This window comes from Triticum urartu, chromosome 1A (genome assembly GCF_056163025.1).
Source record: "Triticum urartu cultivar PI428250 chromosome 1A, HENAU_Tu73, whole genome shotgun sequence".
Taxonomy (NCBI): Eukaryota; Viridiplantae; Streptophyta; class Magnoliopsida; order Poales; family Poaceae; genus Triticum; species Triticum urartu.
Genome location: NC_141873.1, coordinates 5,363,774 through 5,386,278, shown reverse-complemented (window position 1 = coordinate 5,386,278; position 22,505 = coordinate 5,363,774). Strand labels below are relative to the sequence as shown.

The 22,505-nt window shown below is 47.4% G+C and overlaps 1 protein-coding gene and 1 pseudogene across 1 annotated transcript; one reads left to right on the top strand and one right to left on the bottom strand.

The window, feature by feature from the left end:
- The first annotated feature begins 6,392 nt into the window (after positions 1 to 6,392).
- On the top strand, positions 6,393 to 7,222 carry LOC147988190 (uncharacterized). The gene has a single exon (XM_087543433.1). The coding sequence runs from the start codon at positions 6,453 to 6,455 to the stop codon at positions 6,957 to 6,959; it is 507 nt and encodes a 168-aa protein (XP_087399559.1). The 5' UTR covers positions 6,393 to 6,452; the 3' UTR covers positions 6,960 to 7,222.
- A 5,667-nt stretch (positions 7,223 to 12,889) lies between these two features.
- LOC147988189 (BTB/POZ and MATH domain-containing protein 3-like) lies at positions 12,890 to 14,341 on the bottom strand (annotated as a pseudogene).
- Between the last annotated feature and the right edge of the window lie 8,164 nt (positions 14,342 to 22,505).

Genomic DNA, 22,505 nt, shown 5'->3' with positions numbered 1-22,505 from the left:
AGCACGCGACTCCGGGGTGTGGTCCCCCTCACGGACGACGATGACACGGTATAGTAAACATTCTGCGGTAACGGTGCGGCGTGAATATTATTGAATATTTTTGGAGCATGATAAAATCATGCGTGGGAACATGTGATATAGTAAGGATGGTAATTTTTCATAATTTTTGATGATGCAGAAGTATCTGAACACTTCCCTCTACGCGGATTGCTCTTGCGTGTCTACGATTGTGGCCGGCGGCCTTCGGGGGCTAGCCAAGCCGCCAAATCTTGCATCGAGGCCCCTTACAGGTCTAGAAGTGTGGTGGCGGGTGCCAACACCTGGCACATGTCTTCGGAGTGTGACCCCCTTTACGGACGGCGCCGCCGCCGGCACTTGGAGGGGGGTAACGGCCGCGTCGGGTCGACACGGAGGGAATCTTGCGGTGGGTTTGGCCCGGACCTTGTTCCGAAGTGTTCTATGGGCTGACCTACCACAACCGGGTGGAGAGGTCCATTGGTCAAAGCCCGTCCGGCAAAGTCAAAGGGTTAGATCTCCTAGTCAACTCCTGCAAGGTTTGGTAGGACGGGGGCCTTGGGGGTAGCAATGCCACCGGAGCATCGCAGGGGGCCCTCATGCATGCCTTAAGGTATGGTGGCATGTCTGAAGAGATAGTCACGCGACTCCGGGGTGTGGTCCCCCTCACGGACAACGATGACACAGTATAGTAAACATTCTGCGGTAACGGTGCGGCGTGAATATTATTGAATATTTTCGAAGCATGATAAAATCATGATTTTCTTACACGGCGTGGGAACATGTGATATAGGAAGGATGACACGGTATGCTAGGGTGTCGAAAGAGTCATGAAAATATTAAAGTGGCGTTAAATTAAGATTTTTACAAATAAGACCCATGAAAACTAGTCGACAGAAAATAGGTTAGAATAATAATACTAATTAAGTAGTAAATATAAATGCAATGAAAACCATCTTAAACTAATTTCGCATAAATGTTACGTAGTGCAAAAAATCCACAAAAATGTAAGCCTAGTGCTTTCACCGGGCACACGGCTTATATGTCCTAGAAGCCGAGTGCCTTCTTCGGGCACACAGCTTATGTCATATAAGCCGAGTTCCTGCTTCAGACACACAGCTTATAGGTTGCTCCGTGACGGCACCGCCAACCACTGCCGTTGCAGACACGTGGCAGATGTCTTTGCCGAGCATGTGCTGTAAGCCGGGTGCTTTTTCACGTAGATACCGTGTGTTTCATTTAAGCCATGAGCTTTTCTGCGGTACTCGGCTTATAGATGACCATAAGCCGAGCCCCTCTTATTTATCGGGTGTTTTTTTCTCCAGACTCGGCTTAGAGAAGCATAAGCCGGGTGCCCAAAAAAAAGCACTCGGCTTATATGCCAACACACAGGGAACCGGGATTTTCCTGTAGTGATAGTACTAGCCGTTAAAATTTCCAATGCTATTTTCTTTGCATGCATAGCGTTCCATTTTTTTCTTTTGGAACCGTATGATGGTTGTACAAATTTCCAGCCTACACATAATTTGGAACAGGAGGACTTTCCCTTATTTCTTCGGTGCACATGTCTAAAGAAACTACCAAGCAAAACATTCACTCCTTGCGGTATGCATAGATGTAGCAAATAATGTACATTATTTCAAAATTAGCACATTTGATTGATAAAATGAACATACCATTGTCTTGATGACATTGTATTATATTCAGTTTATGCGGTTAAAATCTATTATATAACTGAAGTTATCCCAAAGAATTTTAATGGCCCTAATATGTTGATAATTAATTTGACCTTTTTGTAAGATATATACTGGCCCTCAATCCAAATTTGAGTTGTCAGAAAATCCGTTGGCACATTCAGATTGGGAAATCGTAGCAAACGGTTCTCTTATTTGTGAGCCCCAACTTCCATCATCGCAAGCAATTTTAAAAGCACTCGGCCATTTGGATTTTTTGAAACAGCAAACAACAGAACCAGTTTGTATCAGCGACAAACAAATCGGGTAGTTTTATGCTATTTACTCTCCTGAAAAGATAACATGTGGTTATTTGACAAGCTTTTAAATTTTTTATTCTAAATGTTGTGATTTTGCGGAAATTTTAGATTTATATCATTTGAAAATAATGTTATGACTCAGACGTGCAACACAGTCTTTAAGGAAATGTTGGCTTTTCAAAAACTGGGAAGGGTGTTGCTCTTGACTAAACAGTCGGGCTAGCTTCTGTGAATGATTGTTTCATGGGATCGTATTCATGCATAAACACCGATATAATCAGGTTTGTATTGCACTAGCATCTATCAATCGATGCTGCAAGTTTGCAGAAGCATCTACCAATCTGAAACGCCAATATAATTTACAGTTTGCCAACATGAAACCATTGCAGCAGGAGCCTGATCTTAGTCTGGACTAGGACAAGTAGCTAGGTATAGCTGAGCACTGGAAAGAGGTCAAAGGCATCATCAACAATGCGCACCCTGCCTAGTTGTTGCCTGAAAAAAAGTATGAACCAATGAACATACTCTTGTGGTATGGTATGCACATGTACAAGAATAAAAACTTGCAGTCAAGACAATATGACTAAATGGCGGACAAAGACAATATGGGTCTAAATTTCTTGTTTTAATCCCACCACTTGACTTAATCAATGTTATAAGAACTTTATAAGCTTTCAAATAGTGCGAATTAAATATTTAGGATGTGCACATACAAGATGAGTAAGGAGACTCAAATGATAATAAGTAACAAAATCCCATGTTTATGGGGATTGAAAATAAGCAATGATAATCAATTGAAATCAAAATTATCATTCTACCATGAGGTGTGTGCCTACGAGGCATACTAAGCCAGTGTAGTTTCGGCTAGAAGCCTGTGCAGTGGGAGGTGCCAACGTGTTGCGTGAAACGTTGTGGCGTGCGAGCTGACCAGGATGGGCAACAACTACATGAGATAGTCAACTTTGAGATTAGCTATGCCTGGAATTATTTAGTCAACATAATAATTGTGCATGAAAGTTAATAGGCTGTCGATTTAGTTGAGCATGCAAAAATACCTACTCATGTGGATCATTGAGAGAAACAAGAGATGCTAGAGATTCTGAGAGGAAGAGAGGAGTTGTCTGATCAGCTGCAACAAAAAGTACACAGGTAAGCCGAGACCACCAAAATGTTAATTGTACGATCATGAAACCAAGAGTAGAGTTCTTTGACAGCAAGGTCCTTGTACGTCTCTAGCTACATGTGGGCAACAAAAAAACATTTTAGGCTCAAGGTATATCAACTTTTGATTCAAAAGGTTCATCTCAAGCCAATCACCTTTTTTATACGCTATCATGATCAAAACAAATAGGGTACCTAAAGGAGCCACAAAGTGATGTTGAAAGTTTTGTTTTGTAAATATGGTACATCATGTTTTGCATGTTCTGAAATTTGGTGAACTTGAGCAACTGGAAATTATTCACCACTACGTTTTCTATCATCTAACAGAAGCTTGTACCAAAACTGATGCGGTAGCTCCACTATAGTTATGATAATTGTGTCGGGCTTGAGGTCCTTTGAAAATAATGAAGACGAAAGGACCATATGCATGCATCGTTTCTTATTTTCCTCTCAATATAAAAATTGTCCAATTTTCAAATGGTGAGAGTCAAATATTTATGTTCTGCACATATAAGGTAAGAAGGACACTCAAATGAATATATGGTTAAATATGCCCTCCTTTTGTAGCTTTAAAGATGAGCAAAGAAACCCAAATAAAATCAAAATAACCATTGTTCAAAAAACAAAACTAGTGATTGCAAAGCTTCTTTACCAATGAAAGGGAGAATCGGTTAGGTGGTGATGTATACAAGATTTTTGCACTAGCCTTTGATTTATTTTTCTCATCTGAATCTTCTAAAACGAAGACAAGAGCATAGCCCAAAATGCGACATTTTGTCGCGGCACAACAATTTTGGTCCTATCTCAAGCCTCCATAGCTGGTAGAATCATATGCATGCCTACATTTCACCAAAAAAAAATAGTTGTTACTTTGACTGGCTCTGTGCCATGATTTCCTTAGAAAGGTTACATGAGAAAGGGGTAATATTATAGAAAAGAGTGCTCAGACCAAACTTACAAGCAAGACATCATGGACAAGTTCAAGGCAGCAGCTGCGGACAATCACTCAACATCATCTTTTCACTAGTACAGTGGGACAAATATACTTTGTGAAATCATATAATGATGTTGATCACATCGCGAGGATCCTGCCAGCCGTCTGCACACACACATAATAGAAGGTATGAAACAAAAACCAAATAGGTCATGTATGTGAGAACAGAAGAGCAAAGCTGGAAGATTAAACATTACATCATATATAGATAAGTAGAATATGAGTTATAGTAAAGTTCCTTCCTGCCAAGACTTCTTGCCTAAAAATTTGAGTAGAGATTTTCTAACCTATCTTAAATGACAAGCATGGCACTTGGGAGTTGAAAGCTGTGATTAATCTACCTCTCTAAAGAGAAGTTCAGTTCAGTGTAAATACACACAGTTCTAGAGTTCAAGCCACTGTATCATTCTGGTGAAGTAGCTAATAGTGAGCTGCTTCAGACAAAACTGCAGTGTTTACATCTTTAAACAAATGAAGTACAGACATGATTTAGAACAAAACAAGAAATTGAGTCATGAGAAAGTATGTGGCTTTGAATTGACATCAATTTAGCATAGTACTCGAGATTTAGTTTAGAAGGAAAACTGTAAGTGACCCACATAATGTCCCAGGACTAAAATTGATTAAAAACAAACGCAGAATAACAATATAACACAAATGGAAATTTGGACTAGTGATCTTAGTCTCAATGCCGCAATCAGCCCACAATACACTCGTAAATCAGTGCCAGAAAAGAAAATTGGACACGGTACACTTCTTTCTTTTAGTTAAATTTTCAGAAATAAACGAAAAACTGATGTGCAAGCACCTGCGTCTTCTCAATCCCCAAGGGCCTGATGACCTTGTTGAGCTTGCCCAGGGGGATAAATCCGCCCAGCACTTCATCCGGTTCACAGATCGTCCAAGGCAGTTTCGCTTCGCATGGACACGACAAGGCCAGCTGATCCTGCTGCGCATCCGGCCGATCTGATCATCAACGGAGCATCTACCGCTGCCATGATCAGATCAACACAGGACCATGTCCCAGTACCATGCTAGCCGGGCATCGCATCAAGCTTCGGCTGCTGGACGCACGATGTACTTTGTAGATGATACGAGGCATGGCTCGAGGAGGAAGGAGGGGCGATGTCTGGGGCGGGTCAGATCAACAGGAAAGGAGCGGCCATTTATAGAGGCGGGCGGGCAGCGTGGCCAGCAATGGGCGAGCGGGGAACGAGGGGAGGCGCGCGAGAGGAGAGGACAACCGATGGATCGAAGCAGGTTGGATTGCGGCACACGGATCCTGCTACAAGAAGAGATGGAGAGGGAGTAATAGATGGCGCGTGCATGGCATGGATTAAATGGTGGAGGCGCTAGTTTCGGCGAGATTGAAGGAGCGCATGGTTTCAGATGGAGGACGGGAGAATCGAAGCAGTCTTTGGAGCGGGGTCGATTGGAATCCTGCGGGATTACTTCCTTGCCATATGAGTGATGCCTTTTGAACTGCTTCCTAATTAGTACTCCCTCCCGTATGATTGATTGGGGAGTACGATTTGATTTGATGTGCTTCCTACTAATTAGTACTCCCTCCCATACATGGGATTTTTATCCCTATTATAAGTTATATCCTAATTACTACTATTGTGAATCACGTCGTATGTGTTGATCTCTCTCCATACTTTGGTTTTTTAGGGTCTCCAAACTTTGTTCTGGTGTAAATCCCTCTCCAAACATGCATCTGCTACTAAGATAGAGAAAATCGATCGGTTGTTGGCCAAATAAGCCACGACGGCGGCCATTACGTGTCGGGTGCGCGTGTGGGTTTGCGCCGGGTGCGTTGCGTCTGTGTGTGTGCGTGTGAAGCACCGGGGTGCGCGTGTGTGCGTGGACCCAGTGCGTAGGTGCAGTGCTAGGCCGTTGGCGAACCGCGCGGGGTGCTCATGGTCAATCTGTTGGAGGCCCGCGGCGGAGCGCGTCGTTGGCACGAGCGGAGCAGGCGCACGAGGTAGACGGGGCGTGGGTGCGTGCCCTGGCGCCCGCTCTGGGTATAAAACCGGTGCGGTGATCGTTGTAATTGCTGTGGCGTCGAGTTCGTGCTCGGGAGAGAAAAAATAAGCTGTTGTGCGGCAGGCGTTCGAGCGCCGGAAAAAGCTCTCGTGTCGCCTTCTTCCTCCCTTCTTCTTCCTCTTCGGTTCGAGCTAGAGTGAAGTGTGCATGGAGAGCGTGAGAGAGGACTCCGACGATCTAGGGTTTAGGGTTCGGAGCCAACAATTGCATTAGAGCCACTTTGCGAGGTGATCGGCGGCGGGCATGTCGCTCGTCCCGTACGGTGGTGGCGGCGCGATGTCGCTGCAGGTGCCGCCATTAATGCCGGCGAACTACACGTCCTCGGCCATCAAGGTTGAGGCGATCCTTGATGCCCAGGGACTGTGGTGTGCGGTGGCGCCGGTGGAGGGCGCAACAGGCGACGCTGGGAAGAGCAAGACGGTGCGGGCTGCGATGCTGAGCGTGCTGATGGAGGAGATGCTGATGCAGGTGGCGACAAAACCCATCGTGAAGGAGGTATGGGACTCCCTCAAGGTGCGCTTCGTCGGCGCCGATCAGGTGCGGGCGGCGAGGCTCGCGACGCTGCATGACGAGTTCGATCGCCTGCGGATGGAGGACGGCGATGAGCTAGACGCGTACACAAGCAAGGTGAACGGCATGGCAGCGAGGTACGCACAACTTGGGGCCACACTAGACGTGGCCGCCATGGTGAAGAAACTACTCAACACCGTGCTGGACCGGCTGTATGCCGCGATGGCCGTAGTCGAGTAGTTTTGGGACATTGAGGAGATGACGTTCGATGAGGCCGTCGGGCATCTGTAGGCATTCGAAGAGTGGCTGTGGCGGCATGCACAGGCAGGCGAGCGGGCAGGCAAGCAGCTAATGTTGACAGCAGCATAGTGGGCGGCGCAGCGGCGGCAGCAGGGCGGAGGCGGCTTCAACAACCACGACGACGACGGTGCGGCGAGCACGGCATCGGGCGGCGGAGGGGCAACGGGGCCACTTCAAGCAGGAGTGCACTAAGCCGCGGAAGGTGCCGGCAGAGGAGCACACACTCGCGGCGGAGGTCGGCGACGACTACGAGCCAGCACTCCTCTGAGCCATGGCTTAGGGGGTGAGTGCTGGCCAAATAAGCCGTTCGAGCGCCGGAAAAGCTCTCTATGTCTCCTTCCTCCCTTCTTCTTCCTCTTTGGTTCGAGCCAGAGTGAAGTGTGCAGAGAGAGAGAGAGAGGACTCCGACGAGCTAGGGTTTAGGGTTCGGAGCCAACATCGACCCTGCACTAATTAGATTTTATATATTTGAGAAGAGAATAAAGTTAAGACCAAACTGTAAGAGAAACATCGACCCTGCACTAATTAGTTTAGCAGGTGAGAGGGAGTACAACTAAAAACTGCACTTTTGACATGTACCCATGGACATGGAACCCTGCTGTTGCTGTTGTTGCTGCTGCTGCACAAGGAAGACGGTAAGGTTGTTGAGCTGAAATCGGAATACATTCCATGGTGAGAGAGAGATGAAATCACCGTACCAAATGAAATGAAATGAAATTTCTTTTAGAGGAGATGAAGCTTGACACGGGAGGGCAATGGTGGTGGATCTGGAAGGGAGATGAGCTTCCATGGCGGGCGTCGGTCTTCCTCGCCGGAGAGGAGATGGGCCAAGGTGCGCGTCCTTGGAGGATGAGGAAGGAGACGGCGCCGGCCGCCGGAGTTGGAGGCGACCGAAACCCTAGCCACTGGCTCCTCCCCTCCTGCCTGGGGCGCCATGGGCGGCATGGCCGCTGCCGCTGCTGGACTGGATTGGATCTAGCACCACCGCGTAGGGAGAGAAGGAGAGGGTGGTGGTCGCCGGCGGCGGGGTGATGGAGGGGAGGGAGGGAGGGCGGATCTGTCCGCTGCTGGAGTGGATCCGTGGCCATGGAGGGCAGGTCGCCGGGGTTGGACAGCGGCGGCGGCGGCGGCGGTGGCGGTGGGTGGGGAACCGATGGAGGGAGAGAGGTTGGAGGAGGTGTGCGTGCGTGGTTTTTTTTTCTTTTGGACTGCCTTTTCCTTTTCTATTTTCTTCCTTCGAGATCCGACGGTGGATACCCTATGTCACACGGATCACATCCCCGTCACCGCCCTCCTCAAGCTCTCCGTCGCCACATCATCACATACAAGGAGATAACCGTGTGAAAGTGCATTGACATGGGTTTTACCTACGCCATACTTTTCGGCCCACGTGATTGTGATTTGTCATGCATTCTCAATGGTCGAATCCCCGCTCCCACAGATTCACTCCATCCATCCCACATCATTGTCTCAAAAAAAAGAATATATCCATCCCACATCCGACGGTTGGAACCTCACGTCACACGCATCTCGCCCTCTGGTCCTTATAAATCCGCGGTGGCTGTATTTATGTATGTGAGCTCGCCAAACATGCCCATGCATGGACGTGTGTTGCCTTATTTGGCCCACCGATGGGCATTCGACTTGCCACGTCAACGATCCGTGTGCTAGATGCCCATTTGGTGCATCGTGTGCTTCTTTGCCATGTTTATTGTTGTTAGCCATTATAGTTGTTATGTTATAATTTGAACGTGAACCATGGCATAGTATATGTTGGGAAACGTAGCAGAAATTCAAAATTTTCCTACGTGTCACCAAAATCTATCTATGGAGAAACCAGCAACGAGGGGAAGGAGAGTGCATCTACATACCCTTGTAGATCACTAAGCGGAAGCGTTCAAGAGAACGGGGTTGATGGAGTCGTACTCGCCGTGATCCAAATCACCGATGATCCTAGTGCCGAACGGACGGCACCTCCGCGTTCAACACACGTACAGCCCGGTGACGTCTCTCATGCCTTGATCCAGCAAGGAGAGAGGGAGAGGTTGAGGAAGACTCCATCTAGCAGCAGCACAACGGCGCGGTGGTGGTAGAGGAGCGTGGCTATCCAGCAGGGCTTCGCCAAGCACCGCGAGAGATGAGGAGAAAGAGAGGTAGGGTTGCGCCAGCATGAGGAGAGGAACTTGTGTGTATTGGGCAGCCCAAACCTCAAGTATATATAGGGGAAGGGGGAGGGGCTGCGCCCCCACCTAGGGTTCCCTCCCTAGGGGTGGCGGCAGCCCCCTAGATCCCATCTAGGGCGGCCAAGGGGAGGGAAGTGGGGGAGGCGCACCAGGGTGGGCCTTAGGGCCCATCTGCCCTAGGGTTTGCCCCCCCTTCCCACTCCCTTGAGCCTTGGGCCTTGGTGGGGGGGCGCACCAGCCCACCTGGGGCTGGTCCCCTCCCACACTTGGCCCATGCAGCCCTCCGGGGCTTGTGGCCCCACTTGGTGGACCCCCGGGACCCTCCCGGTGGTCCCGGTACGTTACCGATAAACCCGAAACTTTTCCGGTGACCAAAACAGGACTTCCCATATATAAATCTTTACCTCCGGACCATTCCGGAACTCCTCGTGACGTCCGTGATCTCATCCGGGACTCCGAACAATATTCGGTAACCACATACAAACTTCCTTTATAACCCTAGCGTCATCGAACCTTAAGTGTGTAGACCCTACGGGTTCAGGAACCATGCAGACATGACCGAGACGTTCTCCGGTCAATAACCAACAGTGGGATCTGGATACCCATGTTGGCTCCCACATGCTCCACGATGATCTCATCGGATAAACCACAATGTCAAGGACTTAATCAATCCCGTATACAATTCCCTTTGTCTATCGGTACGATACTTGCCCGAGATTCGATCGTCGGTATCCCGATACCTTGTTCAATCTCGTTATCGGCAAGTCTCTTTACTCGTTCCGTAACACATCATCCCGTGATCAACTCCTTGATCACATTGTGCACATTATGATGATGTCCTACCGAGTGGGCCCAGAGATACCTCTCCGTCACACGGAGTGACAAATCCCAGTCTCGATTCGTGCCAACCCAACAGACACTTTCGGAGATACCCTTAGTGCACCTTTATAGCCACCCAGTTACGTTGTGACGTTTGGCACACCCAAAGTATTCCTACGGTATCCGGGAGTTGCACAATCTCATGGTCCAAGGAAATGATACTTGACATTAGAAAAGCTTTAGCATACGAACTACACGATCTTTGTGCTAGGCTTAGGATTGGGTCTTGTCCATCACATCATTCTCCTAATGATGTGATCCCGTTATCAACGACATCCAATGTCCATGGTCAGGAAACCGTAACCATCTATTGATCAACGAGCTAGTCAACTAGAGGCTTACTAGGGACATGGTGTTGTCTATGTATCCACACATGTATCTGAGTTTCCTATCAATACAATTCTAGCATGGATAATAAACGATTATCATGAACAAGGAAATATAATAATAACCAATTTATTATTGCCTCTAGGGCATATTTCCAACAGTATAGTCGTTAGAGCTCGAGTTTGAGATGGTAGGTTCGATTTCTATCATTCACACTTTTTCTACTTTATCTTTTTCTTCATTTTTTAACGACATGTCTTAATTTTGTTTACTTGGTTATTCATTTTTTTGCTTAAATTTTCTATTTTGTCTCGTTTAGCCATCAACCCCCCCCCCCCCCCCCCCCCGCCCTAGCGGTTTGCTATATATGAAGCTCCTCTGGGCATCCAAGTCCCACCAAATCATGAACCGCACCACCCTTCCAAGTACATAAAATGACAATGCATAGTATATATGACCTCACATGGAAACCAGTCAGATTGGCCATCCCCGACGAGCCCTCGTCCGCGCCCTCGCGCCGTCTCCCGGGAGGCGGCCGGGGCGGCGTGTGCCCCTCTCCACTCGTCCACCCTCCCTCCTCCCTTCCCACTCGGCGTTCGTCGGCTGGCGCCCCCGGATCTGGTCCGGGTGGCGGCGGCGGAGGTGGGTCTTCCAGTATCCGCACATGATTCCCCTTCACGGGGCAGGGGGCGGCGGCGGTGCAGCTAGGCCGGTGGCGGTCTGATGACCTGGTGACGGCGGGCGGCGGCGAGTGCGGTGGTGGTGCTTCCCTTGACGGCGGGATGGACTGGTGGTGCAGCTAGGTCCTAGCAGGCCCTTAGGGCCCCATCTGGTTTAGATCTGGGCCCTTAGGGCCCCATCTGGGTCCTAGCGGGCCGGATCCGGCGCAGGCACGGTGCCTCCTGTCCGGTGATGTGGAGGAGTGGCTTGGACAGGGGGCGGCGACCCATCCACGTGCGACTTAGGACTTAGGCGATGGGCACGGCCACACGGGAGGAGAGGAGATGAGGCGACAAGGACGACATACGCTCGTGGACCAGTGTGTGTGTGTGTGTGTGTTGAGTTCACCGCCTACGCGCAGGTAAAGGAGATGAAGAAGAAGCTAGTTCACGTTTGAAGGATGGAACGCGTAGTGCATCGCGTGCCCTATGTGTGCATGACGTCACGCATGCATGCACGCTCTCACGTTTGAAAAAACAAGAAAAAAAACTAACTAAACGGCGTACGCGTCAACGCTAATGCACGGAAGGAATTAAAAAAAAAATGTGTACAACCATTTTGGTCCGTACAAAATAAGACCCGCTTTCTGCTATAGTAAATAATGAATCATGGCATGCATTACTTACAACTCACAGCTTTGACAAGGAACATGCTTGTGATTGGATTCAAATGTAGGACCACGATCGAGTCACCTAGATTACATTTCTGCTTCTCAATGCTAGGCTCCAAAGGCCTTACGAATTTCGGCGATTATATGCCCGGAGACATCCGGACCGAACATCTTAGGCCAATTTGCTGTCAGATCGACCTCGATTGCTTTTAATCTTACAGCTTGGTCCCTCCTGACCATGATCTTTCTAACCCGTGAAAAATTGTTTTGAATTACATAATTTTTTTTGGAAACTGCGGTAATAATTTTGGTAATTCATGAATATTTTTTAGTTTTGACGAACATTTTTTTGAAATGCATGAACATTCATAGCATACATGAAGTTTTTTGTCAGTAAATATTTTTTGAATCAATAAACCTTTTTTGTAATTCATGAATAAATTTTGAATTTTCTCAACATTTTTACAAATTCATGAGCATTTTTTGAATTTTTTGAATTTGTGAGCAATGATGGCGGCGGTGCCACGACCGGCAGCAAGCCAAGGGAGAACTGGTCTGGAGAATAAGCGATGCAAGGTGAGGGGACCGAGAGGGAGCCGAGTGCACTCATGTCAGCGGTTGTGTTTTTTCACCCTTGTAATGTGTTGTGAGATCAAACGTCTCACGGCGAGTGCACTTATATGGTTTGTTCATTTGGAATAAATCTGCATTTTGGTATGAGGGAAATATTTTTTGGAAATTGCCAACCCCACACGTTAGTCGGTCGATAACTCCCCAGTTATAGCTGTCTCCCTTGTCATTGCATTCAATGTCATTCGATTCATCCTGCAGATGTTGCGACATGGCTGACGTTTTGGTCGTCCCCACAACATCGCCGATGTTCCAGACCGCACAAAATGAGGTTGCAACTTGATGAACAAAATGAGGAACACTACACACAGCTCCTGGCTCCTGCCAGTCATCGTTAGCCATGGCCAGAACGGCTTGGAGGGTGTAAACATACTACATGCTAACTAAATCACATTCTGCAGGTTCTTTTCACGATTGCACCTGATGGAATCAGCAGGTCATGCACATACTGCACTGATGCAGGACAGTTAAACTAAGACACATCCAGGAACAGAAAGAAGGAAAAGAAGGCGCATATGCACAAATGTTACTAGATCACTACATCTGATCAATACCGAGTAGCTACTGGATTGCCACCCGCAGAAATGAGACAGTTTAATCTTGGGTCCGGTAGTACGAACTGGCAATACATATACTTAATTTACTTAATTCGAAAGGAAACGACGAGCCCATATATAGGTTTTCTCGAGAAATCTAGGAAGCAAACTTGGAGAGGAGCTCCTTGAGGCCCGAGGGGCTGCAGGTTCGGGTCATCATCTCAAAGCCCTCAGCCGTGAAAACTTCATGCAGACTTGTGTGAGACTTGATGAACTCCAAGCACTTCTCCTTCAACCAGGGGCAACGTCCCCGCTCAGCTACAACAATGATGTCCACTACTGTGTCCAGGCGTATGCAGGTGACCAACTCCTCTTTGCAAATCAACTTCAGCCGATGGAGATCATATCTCTCTGCAGCTTCAAGCACTGCAGCAGCAACGTTACATAGTTATTGTGGACTAATACATAGCCTGGTGCAACTATGCGAATTTTATTCCAGTCGGGTAATGTGTCCGTGTAGATGAAAGTAAGAATGCCTTCAAACACTTTTGCTTCAATATCATCGATCTTCACGATACTGACACCCAGGTTGTCGCCAAGCAGCTGTGACTTGAAGACGGTAGATCGTGCTGCAAGTACGCACCGGTGTGCAGGAAATGTTTCGTCGCCAACCACAAAGGTCACGTCAGCACCTTCCTTGGATAGCAGCAGATCCTTGAAATGGATTGGCATGTCAGAAGGAGGAACTTGGATGAACGGACGAGCCATGGTGCCAGCAACCTGCTTGGATTTGACGTCAAGTACAACGATGTCGGTGCGGATGATGAAGCTGTCGTCCTTGAGATGTGCGGACCTTTCTGACAACTCCCTTTTTATGATCCTTCTATTTTTCAGTTCAGTTTGGATACCAAAGTCATGTATTGTGGTTTCACGCATGCGTCCTGAGAAGAGCCGCTGAAACTGGTCGATGAAACAGAAGAAAACCTGAGCCTTCACGGACGGCATTAGCTCATCATAGTAGTGGTCACTGTCCTCAGCCATATCATCATCATGAGCCTCATCATTGTCGTCATCTTCACAATCGTCATCTTCATCCTCATCATCATTGTCAGTCACATCATCCTCGTTTGCCTCCCAATCATCATCGTTTTCATCCTCATCGTCATCGTCGTCCTCAAGGACAAGAGCAACCGATACAAACCCAGCGTACTCGGAGTCATAGCCATTAGGGTAGTACCTGAGATGCCGGCGGTGGCCTCCGACCAAGAAAGTGCGACATCTGATGTACTCGCCGGCCGGCAAGATGTCTCTGGTACGCGAGAAGCCTTCGACCACGAGCAAGTGATACCCGCTGGCTGCACGGGAATCGATGGGCGACACGGTGGAGGGGCACAACTTGCCGTCACCGCCGACGAGAGATACGCCAGCGAAAGCCATGTTGGATCAACAAGTCAGCCTGGAAAAGTAGATTGATCGGTGGTCAGAATCATACTATATAGAACGTGAAAATCAGGAGGCGATGGAAACAATGGGAAGAGTAATATAAACACTCACCGAGCGATGGAATTACGGAGTCCCTAACATGGACCGGCCGGCAGCAGCGATGGGTGGGCGTGGAGGACGAGCTAGAGGAGATGGATGTGGTGCGTTGAGGCAGGGAGGGATACGTCAGAATTTATATGCCTCGTCGTCCTCTCTGTCTCTGGTGGGAAACCTCGTCTCCTCGGGAACCCAAACGAACACGCAATTAACTCTAGCCGTCACAGCGATCGAGTGCCGCGCGATATGAGATTGATTTCATATCAGTGTATTATCTTCGTTTGTTCAGGCTGGTTGTAATGGGGAGTATCATATATTAGTATCATGCATATGATACTAGTGTATGATACTACCTTCCTAATGCATAGTATCATATATTAGTATCATGTTGTACTCTATTTATTGCCATGCATGACACAAAGTAGTATAGCATTTAATATGATACGGTATCATAATATGATACTACATCCTATTTTTTTCATTTAATACTATGACACCTCATCAAAATTGCCTAGTTGGCAAGCATGATACTAGCTATGATACTACCATTACGACCAGCCTCACACTGCAGTACTAAAACTGAACGCGTTCCGACTCCTCGGGTGTACATATGTGAGCGTGGACGCACTGCATGGCTTCTACATGCAATAGTATTCATAATTACCATGCAACAAAAAAAACCGTAATAGTACTACTCCCTTCTTTCATCTATATAAGGCCTAACTCCAAATTTCATTTTCCATCTATACAACGCCAAACGAGCTAACCAATGCATCTCTCACTTAATTCCCCCTCGCAAATCGCGTGGTCGTCCTTGTGAAAACGCAATGGTGGCATCATTGATTTGCATGCATGCACAGAGCAGTTATTAGGAGTGCTTCACCTCGCCTCCTCCTTTTTTCTCCACAAAGCTGTTTCTTTTGGCCAATGCTTGCAGGACTGGAGGAGTTATTGTTGGCTGCATGCAGAAAAAGGAGGAGAGAAAGTTGCGTGTGACGGTGTGAGGGATTAATGAAGTACTATTCCCAATAGTTGCTTCTCTTTTTATGCAACAGCCTTGGTATGAGAGATTCAAAACTTAGGCCCTGTATAGATGGAAAGAGGGAGTATTCATTTTCATTTTCCCTTCTGCATGGTTTCAAGAAGAGCGTCTAAAATGGCTCACGGTTTTAATTTTACCAAGAAAGAAAAAAAGATGAAATTTATCAAATGTATAATAGCTTGATTTTCATCATTTATCAAATGTAAAAGTTTTGCATGGACATTTGACTTTCATAACGGACTTCTCGACATAAAATTTATACTCACTACTGGAAAATAAGGTTGTTGCCGAGTTCCATTCCACGGGCTCACACGGGAAAGGCCTCGTTCACCGAGATCTCAGCACAGCAAAATGGGGAACCCGGTTGATAGTTGAGCTTGCCCAGAGCCGACCAACATGAACTCGACACACTAGAAGGAGTGGGCCAATACATGATTTGCCGACATCTAGAGGAAGGGAACTCGACAACAACTGGCCACGTAGAACAGTCATTTGTAGTGGTCAGTTCCACAATGTAGAGGACATGTTTGGCGCGCTCAGTATCTCTGGCTCTCAGCGAACATTTACAAAATTCATTTTTTACATGTAGAAAAAAAGGACGAGCTTTTATCCCAGGTACTCGACATTGATGTCATGGTGCTCCAAGGTCAGGCCGGCCACATGGCTCGCCTTGCCGAGTAAGGCGGCTCTCACTCTTTTCCGAGATCTTTGCAATCGCCGAGGTGCTCCATTTACATGCTCGGCAAACCCGTTGACGAAGTTGTCAGCAGTAGACCGGCGGCACAATTTCTAAGCGCGAGCGCTCGGCAAAGGTCGAGTCATGAACTCAACAAAGGTTGCTAGAATTTACTTTTATAATTGAATTTGTCTCAAGCTGTGGCACCCCGACTTAGAGAAACCGGAACTCCTTGTATTCCAGCCTAGAGATCGAGGAGAAGTCTTCTGGAATATGACACTGCTTATCATAAAACAAATCAGCTCTTTATTACAATCTATATTAGGTACAAGGGGTTCTGATATAACGAGGAATTACATCGGCATGGTGACACTACGCCTGCCACTGTTGCTCATATGCAAGCAGCAGAACAACTCGAAGCAGCGGAATAACTTCTTGTTGGGATATCCTCCTCATGTGGGCTGTGAGGAGATGACCATTTGAGGCCTTTTAGGCAGCCCAAAGAGGTGCAGAAGCCCACTACCCATTAGGGTTATGACCTAGGGTCATTTTGGACTTTGCACATGAGTGGATGGGGAAGCTTTACCCTCCATCCAGCAGCCACCACCAAGTGTGACGAAAATCAGTTCATCCTCCAAGAGAGAAGAAGAGAGAAAATCAAAAGAGCAAGGGAAGAAGAGGAAGATTGAAGGAAGAATCAAAGGCAGTTCCTCCCCAAGGTTGTGATGGTCCAGATCCACTACCTTGCCTCCTTCAAGCTTCGGTTCCACCATCTTTGGTGAGATTGTTCCAATCCCTAGTTCTTGGGCCCCAAATCTTGTTGTGTTCATCCAAGATTCAGAAATCTTGATGTATGAGATCCTCTAGTGTTGTCTAGAGAAGAACTTGTTGTATCCCACTTTTGATAATAGTGGAAAAGGATTTGGGTGGCTTCGGCCCGTGATTTTTCCCCTCAAGTCGAGGGGTTTTCCACGTAAATCTGGTGTCTCTTTGACGATGCTTGGTGCTGTCCAAAAACTTACTCCTACCTCAAGACACTAGGCTGAGGAGTGTCTTGCCTGCTGCTTAACATTTTCTGCCTCCATATATGCTGCTGCATATGTTTCCTTCCGTGCTAAGGAACGATCCTTCAGCTAGTACATGATGTGGTGCTGAGATTACTTTGTTTCCGCTGCAGTTATCAGTTAACCACAAGTGCATTTGTGTGCTAATTCCCAACGGAGTGGTAGCAGAGCCTTGGTTGCTTAGAAGGTTGCAAATCCGAGTTGCTTGATTGTTCCTGGAAGTGCTTCTCATAATGGCTTTGGAAGAAAGTGCTACTACAAGTGGCATGATAAAACTTGATTCTTCCAATTACTCATTATGGAAGCCCATGATGGAAGACATCCTTTATTGCAAGGATTTGTATGAGCCAATTGGGAAAGACAAGATACCCACAGGTGTCACGGAAGAAGAATGGAGAGTGTTGCACACAAAGGCAGTAGGTATGATTCGGTTGTACATAAACCACAATATTTTCCACCATGTTGCAAATGACACAAATGCATATGAGATGTGGCAGAAGTTGAAGTCCATGTATGAGAGGAAGACATCAATGAACAAGGCCTCGGTGATCAAATGACTTGCAAAGCTTGAGTATCGAGATGACACAAGTGTGATTGAGCACTTGAATGTCTTCCAATACCATATAAATCATCTTTCAGCCATGAAGATCAGCTTTGAGGATGAGGTGCAAGCATTGTAGCTGCTGAGTTCCATGCCTGATAGTTGGAGCACGCTAGTTGTGTCACTTAGCAATTCAGCTCCGGATGGGAAGCTAACTTTGGAGATGGTGAAGAATAGTATGCTAAATGAAGAAGCCAGAAAGAAGGAAAAGGGTGATGCCTCTTCTTCTGATGCGTATGTGGATGAAACCCATGGAAAGAATGAGAACCGTGGACGCAGCAATACTAGATTTCAGCAAGGCAAAAAAAATCCAGGGAAAGATCAAAGTCAAAACAGCGAAAAGATATTACTTGCTTTCATTGTGGCAATCCGGGACACATAAAGAGCGAGTGCAGGAAGTACAAAAGAGAGCTTGCAGAGGGGATACTCGCAAAGAAAACCGAGAAAAAGGCTGAGAGCAGTTCAGCCATGACCGCAACAGATGAGGACTATCTAGTCATTGAATATGAAGATTGCTATAGTGTCGTTCATGATGATGCCATGAGTTGGGTTGTGGATTCAGGTGCGTCCTTCACATCATATCGCACAAGGAGTATTTCACATCTTACACTAGTGGTGTCACTGGCCAAGTGAGGATGGGAAATAGTGGTTCGTCAGCAATTGTTGGCAAGGGCTCTATATGCAGTGAAACAAACACAGGTTGCAGATTGGTGCTCGATGATGTGAGGCATGTTCCCGACATAAGGTTGAATTTGTTGTCAGTGGGCAAGCTTGATGATATCAGACATCCTAGTTATTTTGGTGAAGGAAAGTGGAAACTCACCAAAGGCTCTTTGATTGTGGCTCGAGGAAGTAAGCAAGTTTATCTCTATGTGACTAAAACCATGTTGTGTGATGAGGTGTTGAATGTTGCTGAAAAAGACACTTCGGTTGAATTGTGGCACAAGAGGCTTGGGCATATAAGTGAGAAGGGCATGCATGCTCTTGCTCGCATGGAGTACCTCCCTGAGTTGAAAGGTATATCCTTGAAACCCTATGCACATTGTTTTGCTGGCAAACAACATAGGGTTGCATTTCGTACACTCCCTCCACATCGTGCAGAAAATGTTCTTGATATTGTGCACACTGATGTTTGCTCCATGACTGAAAAATCTCATGGTGGAGCATTATACTTTGTGACTTTTATTGATGACCATTCTAGAAAGGTTTTTGTGTATGTGCTGAAACACAAATACCAGACGTTTGAAGCCTTCAAGGAGTTCCATGCCAAAGTTGAAAGAGAAACTGGCAGGAAATTGAAGTGCGTGAGATCAGACAATGGTGGTGAATACAGAGGTCCTTCTGTAAGGTATTGCAGAAATGTTGGCATCAGGCTTGAGAAGAGTCCACCAAAGACACCTCAGCTCAATGGTCTTGCAGAGAGAATGAACAGGACACTCAAAGAGAGGGTCACAGCTATGCTCTCTCATGCTCATTTACCTAATTCATTTTGGGATGAAGCATTGATGAATGCTATGTATGTGGTTAACCTATCTCCCCGAGTTCCTCTTGCAGGTGATATTCCTTAGATAGTTTGGTCAGGGAAGGAGGTATCATACAAGCACTTGAAGGTTTTTGGTTGTAGGGCATTTGTACATGTTCCAAAGGACGGACATCCAAGCTTGATAGCAAGACAAAGCAGTGCATCTATCTCAACCAACCAAGTGAAGAGTTTGGCTACAGGTTGTGGGATCCAGCAAATAGGAAGATTGTGAGAAGCCGAGATGTGGTGTTCATTGAAGATGAAACAATAAAAGATATTGGGGAACCAGGGAAGCCAATGACCAGCACACCTCAGGTTGATATGGATCCAATCCGTCCTCCTCTCGTGCATGACAATCATGGGGAAGATGATGACATTGAAGACAGTGGAGATGCAACTGATCAGCCATCAAGTGATGACGATGATGAAGTTGGTAATGATGATGCCAACGAAAATCCACCTGATTCACCACCAGTGCAGCTGAGGGAGTCCTGGATTAGGGGGTGTCCGGACAGCCGGACTATAACCTTTGGCCGGAATCTTGGACTATGAAGATACAAGATTGAAGACTTCGTCCCGTGTTCGAATGGGACTTTCCTTGGCGTGGAAGGCAAGCTTGGCAATACGGATATGTAGATATCCTCCCATTGTAACTGATTCTGTGTAACCCTAGCCCTCTCCGGTGTCTATATAAACCGGAGGGTTTTAGTCCGTAGGACAACAACAATCATACCATAGGCTAGCTTCTAGGGTTTAGCCTCTCTGATCTCGTGGTAGATCTACTCTTGTACTACCCATATCATCAATATTAATCAAGCAGGAGTAGAGTTTTACCTCCATCGAGAGGGCCCGAACCTGGGTAAAAACATCGTGTCCCTTGTCTCCTGTTACCATCCGCCTAGACGCACAGTTCGGGACCCCCTACCCGAGATCCGCCGGTTTTGACACCGACATTGGTGCTTTCATTGAGAGTTCCGCTGTGCCGTCGCCATCAGGAAGGATGCCTCATCCCGTCTTTAAAGACGGCATTGCCGCTAAGAGAGCTTTGGCTGTCGACCGAACTCTCCGGCTAGGTGGTTTTCTTATGACCGCCTGTTCGGCCGCTGCGCCGACGATGACTTCTCGGGTCATCGAAAGCAATCTTCACGTCAACTCGGAACTCGCCGAGCAGTTAGATCCAATGGAGCTCTCTTCCCTAAACGAGCTCTTGGATCGCATCGCCGCCCTGGGAGTCGCTACAGACTACGATCAGATTGGGCCTAAACCTGATCTGAGAGAGATTAACTCTCCCCAGGTCACCCATCACATCGCAGTGGTGGAGGAACAATGCGCCGACCCTTCATCTATCCTAAGGACTAGATATGTCTGGATTCCCGAGCCCTCCAGGCCGGATACTCGCGCATGGGAGAACGTCACTCAAGCCCTGAACCTAGAGTCAGGCAGCGGGCCAGATTCATTGGGCAACATCCAAGAATCCAAACTTCCGAGTTTGGAAACTCCCTGGCCCCTAAGTCTTACATTGGGTGAGGTTTTGGATTTAATTCCACCCACCCACCCAAACATAAGCGATCTATCCCAAATTAGGCAAGAGCCCCAAGAAATAGTACACCATTATTGGGCCAGATTCCTCCTGGTAATGAACATGATCAAGGACTGTCGCGAGGAAGACGCAATATCATTCTTCTGCAATAATTGCACGGACAAGGGAATCCTCAATGCCATAAGTCGCTGTGAAATTACACGCTTCGCCGACTTGGCGTCCATTGTACGAAAGTACTGTGTGATGGAAAGCGCCTAGAAAACCGAAATAAAATTTTGGCACAATCCGGCCCTGAATACGAACCCAGTCCAAAATAAAAGGGTGCATTATCGCCAGACACCCGGGTCAAACACCAAAAAGCAGAAACCCTCTACAGGGCATGGAACCGTACTGGAGGGATGGCTCAATGGACCCTGTAAAATTCACAGTACAGAGGACGCCACACCAACTCATAGCCATAGAGCATGTTGGATACTCCGGCAGGTGGCCAAAAGTGGCGAAGATCTTCTAATTCCAGAAGCCGCAAAGCACCATCCCAGGGATACCAGTACGGTATTAACAGTCTTCGAGACTTTCACATCAAATAATATGCGAAAACGAGCACTCCGCAGCCTTGCCGACATCTACCATGTGGCAACAATAAACCCATGGAGTGACACGGCTTTTACTTTTAATGCCAGTGACGAATCTAAATTCCGAACAGCCCGAGCACCAGCCGCATTGGTCATCAGTCCAATAGTGGATGGCTTTCGACTCACCAAGGTACTCATGAACGGCGGTGGCGGATTGAACCTCATTTATGAGGATACCCTTCAAAAAATGGAAATAGACTGGAACCGCATTGAGCGAAGCAGCACAACCTTTAGAGGAATAATCCCCAGTCGGGAAGCGCGCTGTACAGGAAAAATCACACTGGATGTGGTGTTCGGCACGCCGGATAATTACAGGTCTGAAGAGGTTACGTTCCAAGTGGCCCCGTTCATTAGCGGATACCACGCTCTGTTAGGGCGGGAGGCGTTTACAATCTTCCAAGCCATACCCCATTACGGGTACATGAAGCTCAAAATGCCCGGGCCCAACGGAATCATCACTCTTGCCAGTGATCCGGACATAGCACTCCGCGCCGAAAACAAGACAGCCGCACTGGCCCTTGAGGCACTATCCGAAGCCCTAGCGGCTGAGGAACTGGCTGCGCTGCGCTCCACGGTGAACAGGGACGATGTGATACTCGATAAAAGATCCAAGTCCACCTCCTTTAAACCGGCGGACGAAATAGTCAAATTCCAAGTCCATCCAGCGGACCCTACAAAAACAGCTTCCATCGGGGCACAATTAAACCCTGATGTAGACGCCGCACTACGAGAGTTCCTACGCGAGAACTGGGACACTTTCGCCTGGCACCCTTCAGACATGCCAGGAATCCCACGCAGGCTGGCCGAGCACGGCCTAAATATTCTAAAAGGATTCAAGCCAGTCAAGCAGGCTCTTCGGCGTTTCTCCGAGCCTAAGAGACAAGCCAGGGGAGAGGAACTAGCCAAGTTATTGGAGGCCGGATTCATCAGAGAAATAAAACATCCGGACTAGCTAGCAAACCTGGTGATGGTACCAAAGAAGGAC

Coding starts and splice junctions, on each gene's coding strand:
- LOC147988190 (XM_087543433.1), top strand. CDS start 6,453: ATGTCGCTCGTCCCGTACGGTGGTGGCGGCGCGATGTCGCTGCAGGTG.